The following is an 11,642-nucleotide window of genomic DNA, read 5'->3' on the forward strand; positions in this document are numbered from 1 at the left end:
TGGCCTCAAATAACAATTTTAATCTCATGTGCTGTGAGAATCCCATTAATTTAATGGAATTATTGACATTATAAAAATGAAATAATTTCTTAAATTATTTAGGACTAAGCTGGAAATCTCTACAAAACATTCTGAACTGTCATAAGTGAATAATATGTGAGGGTAACTTATGATGAACAAGATGCTGTGTGCTTAACCCATGTTGTTGAAATGGCATGTAATTAAGCACTATACTTTAATGCTGAGATGCATAAAGCAGAATCGAGGTTCCAAATAATAGCTTGATTTTGTCATTTCCTAACCTTAGGGTGCTAAACTATGGAATATTTATTTTCAGGCCTGATTGTGCCATTAGTTTTTAAGATGAAAGCCCTTTTGTTCTAATAGAGATGTGCACTGTAATAACACTTCACAGATCACCCTTTCAGATGAAGGGAAAGACTTTATTTTAGTGGAAAGTATATATGACTTCACTTCTACCTTCCCTGGACATCTTCAGCTCCTACTGAATTCAGAATTGCACCAATGCACAACACAGAGGACTACTCCTCAGGGAAGTTTTAATACTTTTGATGCCTTTGTCCAAGAAACACTCAAAATCAGTGATGCTGATGGAAAAGCTATGTGTCCTGTAAACAAAAGATGCCTCTTGTAAGTAATTTATTGGGAGAATTTTACCCAAAGGAAAGGGGCAGAGAGGATGTGGTTTACTGCTAGCATTTCATAATAAAGATATTATACAGATACTGTAAAACCTATTGAAGGTCATATGTTTTTCCATTGGGCAGAAATATATTTTCATAAAAATATTTTTATTCACCCTATACTTAATAAACCAGGTATCCTATATTCCTTGACACAAAATTAACCCTATTTCTATGAATTCACAGAGTTCCTAAACACCAGAAAATCAAAAATGAGCTCTTGTTATCATTCTTCCCCTGCAAGTGCTCTATTGTGTACACCAGCTTTCCAATTCAAAGTAATAAAAATAATCAATCTTCTAACATCTTGACACTGGAGTTTCTCTAATTCTGCTTTAGCACTAAACACAAACAAAAAATTTAGTATAAGCAGCCCCAAGAGACAGTTCAACCAGATTTCTGCATTTCCCTGGGCTAAATCAGCTACTGAAAACTTAATTTAAGAAACTGACACAGGCACCACAGTTAGAATGCTAAATCTACTCCCCGTCAGTTTCTTAAATAAAGTTTTCAATCACTGATTTAGTCTACAGAGAGAGGACTCTGTTCTAGTTGCCTCTCTTAAGCGATGCTCATTAAAGATCATTGCTCGTGTTTCATCTTAATCCTGAATGGAAACTGGAGGGTCTTTGGATTCAGAGATGCATCTTAAGTGGAATTTTACTTAGCATGCATGAAATGCTTGTAAATAAAACATTTTAGGAAAAAAATCCTAAATTTTTTGAGCATCTTCATTGTTTTATTCAAATTTATATTTGACATTTAAAAATTGAGTAAGGGACCCAATTCTAGCAGCATCATTAAAAATCTGTACAGCATCTTTAAGGGAAACATTTATGCCACTCCAATGCCAGTTTTCTTTTCTCCTGAAAAAGACACATTTAGGTTGTAACAGAAAGAGTTTAAAAGCTATTTTTGAAAGTCTTTTCTGAAAGCATGCTTCCCCTACAGAGATAGATCATGGATTACTTATTAGCCCGATGGATAAGTGATACTTGAGTTACGGGGGTTCTTACTAGTACTGTGCTCTCCAATGTGTTATAGTGCGGATTTTGATGGACACACCCCACAGATACTATTTATGCTGCAAGAAGTCAACTCATTGTGCAATTAGGGATTCTTGTTTGGACAATTACAGGAATACTTTTTTAATTCTTCATGGGAACACATGGTGTGTAACATAAGAATTTAAGTGGGAAGGTTGTGTAGCACAACTCTCTTCTCAAGTTTAGATTGCCTTGTTAAGGCAAGCTTCTAGTCAAGTTTTAAATATCTCCAGGGACTGAGATTCTACCACTTCTCTGGGTACCTGCTCTAGTCTCTAGTGTTTGACTACACTCATGGTAATAATAATAATAATAAAATTAAATCTCATCAGAATTTACTGTGTGCCTACCTGTGATTATTCTCCCTTGGTCTTCTGCTGTGCACCTTTGAGAGGAGTTTGTCTTCTCTAGACTTACCTCTCAGTAGGTAGTTATGGGAAGCAATGGGATCCCCCCTGAACTTTCTCATGTTAGTGGTGAACGAGTCCAGTGCCCTCTGCTCCTATGAGAGATGCTTCAGTCCCTGAATCATCTTTGTGGTCCTCTACAGGACTTTTATGTCTCTCTTGCACTGGGGAGACCAGCACTGGACACAGCACTCCAGATTTAGTTTCACCAGAGCTAAGCTGAGCGAAAGGATTATCTCCCCTGTCCGTCTGGCAAAGATCTGCCTAATTCAGCCCAGGATGCTGTGGGCCCTCTTTGCTATGCTGCCTCATGCTCACCTCAGTGTCCTCCAGGCCGCTCTGCAGGCTGCTGACCTGCCAGGCAGTGCTCAGCCGTAAGAGATGGAGTCTGTATTCTCACTGCACAGTCCTACTAGTCGCTAACTAATAGGAAACCAGAACCTGAGTCTTCTTCTGCCTTTGACACAAATCAGTGTAAATTTGAACTGAAAGGTAATTTTTCCTTTTGCACAGCCATGTGAGATGGAGCAAAGCGTCAAAACATCAATCTCCTATAATAGTGGAAGTGACTTCTCATATGAGCTGACATTAAACTATTGACTTAGCTTATCTAAGAACCAATTTTTAAGGGTGCCTACCAGATACAAGATGCTACTCTTCAATTAATAGGTTACTCTTCATTGTCTTTTACAAAATTACCTCCTTTATATTTACACTTAATATCTGTAATAAAATGCAAGAACAAATCAAGTTTAAAAATGGGAATATATGAATCAGTTGGCATTATTTTATTTCATGCTTGTTTTTGCAATTTAGCTATTGAAAAGAGACCAAGCTTTTACAAAGAAAAGAACACAGAAGCACACAATGCAAAGTAGTATTTGTTATATCATTAAATAACATGGTATACTTGTTAACTGCCGCATCTTCAAATATCAGCTGAAAATATTTGTGTCTAAGAGGAAGGAGAAGAAAATCATGGGAAATAAAGCTGTTGTAAAGAGTTTTAAGATGAAACACTATTATATTTAGAAAGTGTTTTGTCGCCTGGTAACACTATTAGTTCAAAACCGTAACCCTGCACTGTGAATTTGCATGATATTTCTTTCACTATGCATACTATTTATGCTATATTGTGTATGCTATTCATAAATGTATATATAATCTTATAAATGCTATAACCATATGTCTGCTATAGACCCTGTATATTTTATAAAAACTAGTGCTAAGGATAAGAAGATGTGCAAGTAGTGGATCCTTTTATTTAACTGTTTTTGCCATCTCAAATTAGGTATCCTTGTATTCTGCAGATAGTCCTGCATGATATAGCAACATTGCATGCAGAGTTTGTCCAACTGATGCATAACATTAAAATGTCCTCAAATTATTCTTATGAGGCTGCAGTTTACTAAGTTGATTGGCATGGTCATTCTTCACTAGTAGCTCACAAGAAGAGCAAAATACACTGTCTTAATCATGGATATATGAGATTCGAACCCATATTACCTACCATGAATAAATGGAAGTGCTAGCATTTTCCATTTCAATTTGCTGCTTAAATACCCTAATGAGTCTAGTTTAAAAAGCTCTAATATTTTATTCTGTAAACATCGAAATGAATTCTTTATGGTATTATTCTCATTCTTGTTCTTTTCATTTTTAAACTAAAATTGTTCTCCAAATTTAGCTGGAATTCCTTAGTAGTCTTCAAAATTATTGCTAAGGTACACTGCAGAAAAATAGAAATTACCATCTCTAGAACAGAAGAAACAGTGAAAACCATTTCTTAGAAATAATTCAAATAATTTCCTCAGAGTAACTTCCCCAAAGGGAACAGCCAGTATACCAACCATCCTTAATTCACTCTGTGTTCAAGATAAGTTAGATCTTATTTCTGCAGTTAGATGAGAATAGCGGATAATCAAATTAGTTTTCATAAAATTAATCTGTGGTCCATGATAAGTGACATAATATCTACCAAAAGGAAGAAAAATTTCACTTACTGTTAAATTAATTACTGCATATAAAGTGAAAAGAGTTTGATATATCAAATCTGAATATGGCCTTACATATTCTAATAAATAAGTTCATGTAAAGGGACACGAATGGACTCTTTATGAGCTGAAGTTAGTCAGAGTGGTATAACACAGCCCTGCGACAATTGTTCTGTTCTCTCAAAAAATAAACAGAACCACTGAGATACAGAATGAAGGAATTTTCTCCTGAACAAATCCTATCAGAAAAGCAAAACTATCAGAGAAGTTCTATATCCCATACTTTTGCAATCTTCCTTACTAAATTGTTGACTATGATAAAACTTTACCTTGGATAAACATAATTAAGCAAAGTGTTCTTGAGATGTCTTAATAACCATTCATTCTAGAAAAGGAAACATTTTAAAGATATTCTTTTGATCCTATTATTTTACTGAGGACCTAGACCTTTCCATTTGTAGCTGGAACTACTCACTGGAAGCTCTGCTCAGTCCTTTGGATATTATAGAGATGTAAGATGTCCTTGTATATCTTGTACATATTTTATTTAGAATTAGGAGGTTATTTATATTTGTCTCTGCAAATTCTAAGCACTATTGATCTGTATATTTGCCTGGATTAAATAAGATATGAAGCATATTTCCTTTACCATTTAAAAAGAAGAAAAAGAATTCATCCTGAGAGACTGAAGAGCTAAAACTTGTTTAAAGACATTCTGTTCTGTACACAACAAACCAATACAAACATAGTGATATTTTTGTAAACTTGAAATCATTTATTTTAAATTTAAAATGGGCAACCAGTGTTTGGGAAATAGTCATAATATTCACTTCATTTAGAAAAGAGATTCAGAATTATACTGAATTTGGGAATAATAAGCTGAAAATTTAAACCTGAAGATACAAAAGGCAACTTAGATATGTTTCGGTTAATCAAAAAATGATGATCCAAAAAGCATATTAGAAAGTTAATTTTCAGTTTCAGTGTGGAAGAGTGTAACCTGACTTAGGACAAAGTTCATAGTTAGAGACAGGATGGTAGCATTTAGTGTCTCTTCATAATACTATTGCCAGAACAAAACTGTGTTTCAAAAAGCAAAGCTAGAAAAGAATTTTACAGACATTCTAAATTCATTCTAAAGTCCAAAACTCTTTATCTTTTGGAATGAATGAACATTGGGTCCCTTGTTTGGGACCCTCACTAATTTTGTAGAAGACTGAGATAGCCAATTCCTCTGTGATAGCCAAGAGACTGCAACCTCTCAAGTCCCAGTAAGTGACTGTACATCACACAATATTGGGATGAAGTTGCTTCTTCTATTCTCCATTAAAAAATTGAAAGGATTTTAATTCTTAGTTTAAAAAGACTTAGCATTCTTAGTCTAAAAATATTCTGTTTAAATATGAAAAATATTCATGAGATAGTAGTAATCACTTTAACCTTGCAGTACAAATTGCAAGTTTTTACATTCCTTTTATGATATTTTTAATTGAAGAACTATATAGAGAGAAATTTCTTGAACAAAGTAGATAATGAAAAATATTGATGCCGCTGAACTGATGGAATTAATATTCTTGCATTTAGCAGGGTATTTTTTTTTAATAAATGGTAACAGAACAGAATTGTAAGGTTTCTCAATGTAGATATTCCAATACTAGAAAAATATGATGATCTTAATTAAGATAGCATTGATTGCAGCTCTAACAATTCCACAAGATTATTGATAGGAATGGTATGACAGAGTTGTAAATTACGGTGTCAATCCCCATATTGTAGTAGCTAGGCTTTTTGAGGACTATTTTACAGTATTTTGTTCATATAACCATTTAGTTTCATTTTAGAAGAGAAAATCATCATATCTGAGTGATGCCTTTCTCTCACGCCTATGTCTCTATAAGTAATCCATTGAGATCTTTGGATGTACACTATCCTAAAAATCATTTCAGTTACATCTGGAGCATTTTCAACAGAACAGGGCAAGATGAGAAAAGCTAACAGTGAGATAACTTCTGCTTTTTTCACTGATGAACTTCAGAAGTAAATCTACTGCATGCATTCGTACTAATTCAATCCTATCTCAATAATGGCACATGGTATATCACTCTATATCATATTTGGAATTATACTGAGGTGAAATTCTTATGTAATAGGAAATGCAAAGCCAGAATTTTGAGTTACTGAAAAAAAATCAAATTAATATGAATATTCATACAAGAACACAAAATTGTATGGGAAAGAATTACCCGTGATGAAAAAAGTATGAGAGAGAGACTAAAAATAATTTAAGATGCAACAGGATTTTAAGATGCAAAAAACATTTGATAGTGGAAGTCCATGATCCCTGCACAATTGTGGATAAGAAAGGAAAAAAAAATGCACCTAGCTGTCAAGGTGTATTTTGATTCTTCAGTAAAAGCAGCTGCTTCTTTAGACAGAAAAAGTCTACTTGTATAAGAAAATGATACTGCTTGTTGGGAGCTACATTTCGTGGAAAAATGAGATAACAGAAGGGAAACCTGCCTGTAGAGGCCTCTGCACATCCGAGGCAACTATAGATGCTTTCAGACACTGATCTTTTATCACTGAAAACTCATGTGATCATTCATTCTCTAAGCATCCTCTTCTTGCTGGTTTAGGCTTGAAAAATGAAATAGGGAGGTTGCATGGTTGACTATCCTTGTACTGAAGCTTGGAAGATCTGCACAGATTTCACTAATTCCTAATTAGAAAAAAAAAAGGAAGAATCTCATTTCCTCATACAATTTAATTCCCCTGAGTCTTCACAATCTCTTGTACTTTCAAAAAAAAATAACCTTGATTCACTAGCACAATTATTTTTGCTTGGATTTCTTATGGATTCTTTGGGATCAGCTGTTCCAAACTGCGCCAGAGCAGTCACCAAAACCCTTGCAATAAGTAATTTTTGCACAGAGGTAGTATACATAGTAATATATAGCAGCTGTAATATACATACACAATCTTCACTGTGAGTACTCCTGACCTGGTGCTGCTCCTTAATGCAAAGAAGGCTTATTTTTTCCTACCAACATTTAACAGCTTTCTGCTACCATTTCTGCCATGTCCTCAGCCAGATGATCTGCAAAATTATTCCTCAGCAAAAAAGTGCTGTGCAAAGCTGTTTGTGCTGTATTAAAAACAGACAGAGAACCATCAGGATTCCATATTTTTCACAAACCAAGCTAGAAATTACACACTCGGAGTTGTCTGAACTTCTAATACCTGTGATATCTCCAAGCTATAGTTTTGTCCAGTTCTGCAATACCACTCTTGACCACTAAAAATATCATGACATCTCAAGAACAGCAGCAAAGATGTCCTACTGAAGATTTTCCTCTGATTTTTCCCCCTTGTGAATAGCAAAATCTACTTTAATGTACTGATTTTCAACAACAGGCTTTACAAATGTCACCAGGATTTACAAAAGCATCACCAGTGATCATCAATAAAGCTCATACAGATGTATTTCTGTGTACATGAAGGAAGAAGCTGTTTGTTGAACTTAGAATAATAAAATCTTCCTTGACATACAAACTGTGAACAGCACTGTATCGACATGCCCAATGTGTATGAACAGTACTTGAAGTTTCATAGTTCCAAGGCCCATTAGACCATTTCTATGCTTTTCTCTGAACAGATTCTGAGCCACAGATGTTTGGAAGAAAACATATGGCAAATACACAAGAGAGTACAAAAATCCCTTGATTCCAGAGCAGTGTTGATCTCTGTCCACTAAAAGTACATCCAAGCAGTGAGAAGAGTAAATAGCAAGGGAGCTTATTAAAGAATACTTCTAAATTTCCAATAGCTGTTAATGGTAGATGTAGTCTTTACTTTGGCTCACAGAGCTCTAAAAGGAGATTCAGGTCCTTATCAGTTTTCTTATTAAGATACATAAGTCTTCATGAACTGGATATCCTTTGATATTAGACAATAGAAAATGTCCTTCTAAGCTGGTTGCACGTAGAAGGAGATGGTTTGAAGACTATGAGCAAGATCAAAACCCGCAATGATTAATATCTGAGAAGGTCTGACTTCTTGCTGCAGCTGACTTTGTACTAACTAGGCTCTTTTTGCATTAATTCTTATCCCACATGTTTTGGAGGTAAGAATTTACAGGGACTAATCTATGTACTTGTTTGTGAAAATCAGACTTCATTATCAGGCTTTTTCCAATCATATTTGTACAGAGACATGGGTGATGCTTCATCTTACCAGATCCAGATTTCACCTTCACTTACTATTTTGTTTGCTGAACTTGGCCTGTTAATTAATTAATTAGATGTATAATAACGGCAGTGTTTAAAAGTCTTTTCAAAGACTTCATTACAAGTTTTGCAGGATTTAAAGTCCAGGCTTTCAGTAAAAGTTGTTTTTGTTTGTTTTCTAATATCATGAACTAAGAGAGATAACACTCCTGTAACAAGTATCAGGTGTGTTTTATAAACAGAGGAAACAACACAGCATTTTACTGATTTATTTGGGATAAAAATAGAATACAGACCTACAGTAGGTTGTTTTTTCATTTTATTGATAATTAGTAAAAAACTACTTTTGAAAAAAGCAAGATTATTAGTCTTAATTACAGCATTCAACCTAAGTGCCGAAATATGATTTGGAAGCAAGGGAATTTGCTAAATATAATAGTGAATTATTTCAGAAAATATTGCAAGGAGAAATTCAGGGAGAAAGAAAGCTGGATTTTGTGAAGACTTTTGATCCTTTTTGGGTTTTTTTTTACATATGTAATTATGAAGATTTTACTCTGTATAATCATATTTTCTGTGTGACATGGAACTTTACTTATACTTTTAACCAATAGCATTCTGGGCTACAGCACCTTGCATAAGTAGAAGTGTCTTTTTTATCCTTTTTCATCCCTTGTCTGCACTTTGTAAAATATTTTTAGTCCATCATGATTCTTCTGAATGTATCAGAATGATAAAATAGAGCCAAACAAAGAGTCCTATTTATTCATACTGCTGCACTGATAAGAGACTAGAGGTTAAGAGTTTTCCATGGTAACTAGAATAGCTTAAATATTTTCTGACAATAAGATGATGGATTTTGATTTTAGTTATTAAGGAATAAATCCATTACTTCAAGCAAAGTTACTCCAAAGATATTCACCCATTCTTCAACCTCTTACACTGAGTGAGAAGGACTTTGTGCTACAAAGGAACCATAACAACTGACTCCAGAAAGAAGGAAAAAAAAAGAAAAGAAATTACTTGGATGCTGGGGTAAAATGTCTATTGACTGTACTCTAAGACAGTCAGAATCTGGCAAACACCAGAATAGCAGATTTGTTAGAAGGGGTCCACAGTCAGGTGAGATTTGTTGGAGGTGAAGACATATAGCTGTAGAAAAATATGCCTACTTTTAGCAAATTTGGGCTGTTTATCCAAATATTCACAGTAATCTTGGTTACCTTCAAGATGCTTGAGGTTAGTTGCATCACTAAATTTATGGGAAGTGACATGATTATTCCTATATCTAATCATTTGCTGGACCAGACTGTTCTAACAACATAGGATAATTATTCATTGCAGTAATATTTATGATCCTTCCTGCATATTAGTCATGACATTATTAAACACTTCACTGGATGGAGTTACCTTTACCTGAATTAATGCAAAAAGGGAAAAATATGTGGTATTGAAAAATGATTATTTTTGAAGGGAGAGAAATAGGGGGACAATATATCTGCTTCAGAATGGGCATTATATTCATTTTGGCATGGTAAATCTAATTAAATTGTAACATTTTGAAAACTTTATGAGAATCTTAATTATTGATATCATCAACAGGCTGAAAAAATGTAGGTTAGGTATGTGGAGAGTTTGTCTCTGCAAAAACAGACTGCTTAAAAGCAGTCTTTTTTACATGACTGAGCACATGTGCACACAGACTAGATACTCACGCTTTACAATGAGGTTACATTTATAAATAGTTTATAAAGAGTTGGTAAGCAGTGTAGGCTATTACAGAATCCACAAGATCCATAGTTTGCTTATAACCATGTATAACACCCTCAAGTATTGTGCAACCAAGTATAATTTATGAGAGTCGTATCTGTAGTATTGTTTATGATGTATATTAATCATTTATTAATCCTTTATGAACTATTTATAAGGACAACCTTAATGGAAAGCATGGCTGACTTGTTACTCCCTTGCCCTAGCTTGAAAGAACCAGCTGTGTGGGATTTAAAGGTTACTTGTCTCTTTGCCCTTTATTTAACAAGCTGAACATCTTTAGAAAAGACAACACTCAGTAGCTGTTTCCTTACAAACAGCTATGAAGGTAGAAGATTGGGTATTACTAAGAATTCAGAAGAGCTAGCTTCAAGCAATAAGGCTAAATTATTTTGTTGCATCTCCTCCAATATTTTGGTAGAGCTACCGGTTTTACTTCCCAGATTCCATAACTCCTTACAAAAGACCCACACATGCAGAAGTTTACAAAGCCCCAGACGCCTGGGATTCTTGTCTGTTTTGGTGGATCAAATCACCCAAATAGGAGTTATTCTTCTAGGAAGTGATCAGAGGAAGGCTGGGGAGAAATGGGCACATCCATCAGTCCTTAGGATTTCCACAGGACTGATGTGGTCCAGGCTGCTATAATGTCTGGGAGAAGGTCCTGGCTTGCAGGATTGTTTTCCTTATGCTTCAAAAAAAAATCTGCCTGTCAAGGTACAGCTACATGAGCTTGCAACAGGCAAGCTCCACTAATCTTGTGACAGTGCAGTTTTATTGCTGCTCTTTGCTTCTGTATACATGCTGAGAAATCTCTAGCTGAGGCAACTAGTAATAGAGTACCATCCCAGCATGTTAATTCTTCACTTGTTCTTTTGCAGGAAACAGATCTCATTCTGACCTTTAATATCTCAATGCATCGTTCTTGGTGGATGGAGAATGGGCCAGGCTGCACCGTGACCTCAGTAACCCCAGCCCCAGACTGGGCACCAGAGGACCATCGTTATATCACTGTCTCGGGGTGTTTTCTTGAATACCAGTACATAGAAGTGGCTCACAGTTCTCTTCAGATCTTCCTTGCAGTAAGTGCCTATAAACAGCCTCACTCCCAGCATATTTTTTCTTCTAGATTTCTTCCTGCAGCACTTTATTTCCAGAATAGCAGAATATTGTGGCATTGATTTAGAAACCCTGGAACTAGGTCTTAGAAGCCCTGCAGTGAAACTCTCTTGGCTTGCAGCTACTGCAAACAATCTCTATCTGAAAACCTCAGATGTACACATTTAATGCTGTAAAATTTGTTGCCATTGCCTGCTCTCCCTTCCTGGCCTCTGCAGTGATCTTCTCACAATATACTTACAGGAAGTTCCATTCAAATTACACTGGAATATATAACTTAGGAGAAAATAAACAGTTACAGCTATTGCTATTGCTGTGAAAGCCAAAATTAATGTGAAAAAATGACAGATATTTTTTCGTAGTAAAAACAGATGCA

The 11,642-nt window shown here is 35.1% G+C and overlaps 1 protein-coding gene across 1 annotated transcript in view; it reads left to right on the forward strand.

Moving 5' to 3' along the window:
- The window catches only part of LOC148595213 (sodium/potassium-transporting ATPase subunit beta-1-interacting protein 2-like), a 431,257-nt gene extending 419,849 nt beyond the window's left edge, over nucleotides 1-11,408 (forward strand). The window contains exon 4 of the mRNA XM_088521980.1: nucleotides 11,029-11,408. Within this exon, the coding sequence (XP_088378106.1) occupies nucleotides 11,029-11,328 (300 nt within the window). The 3' untranslated portion in view covers nucleotides 11,329-11,408. The remainder of the gene's footprint in view (nucleotides 1-11,028) is intronic.
- The last annotated feature ends 234 nt before the right edge of the window (nucleotides 11,409-11,642 follow it).

Source organism: Tinamus guttatus, unplaced genomic scaffold (assembly GCF_059628265.1).
Source record: "Tinamus guttatus ecotype Peru unplaced genomic scaffold, ASM5962826v1 Tinamus_guttatus_pri_ptg000141l, whole genome shotgun sequence".
Classification (NCBI taxonomy): Eukaryota; Metazoa; Chordata; class Aves; order Tinamiformes; family Tinamidae; genus Tinamus; species Tinamus guttatus.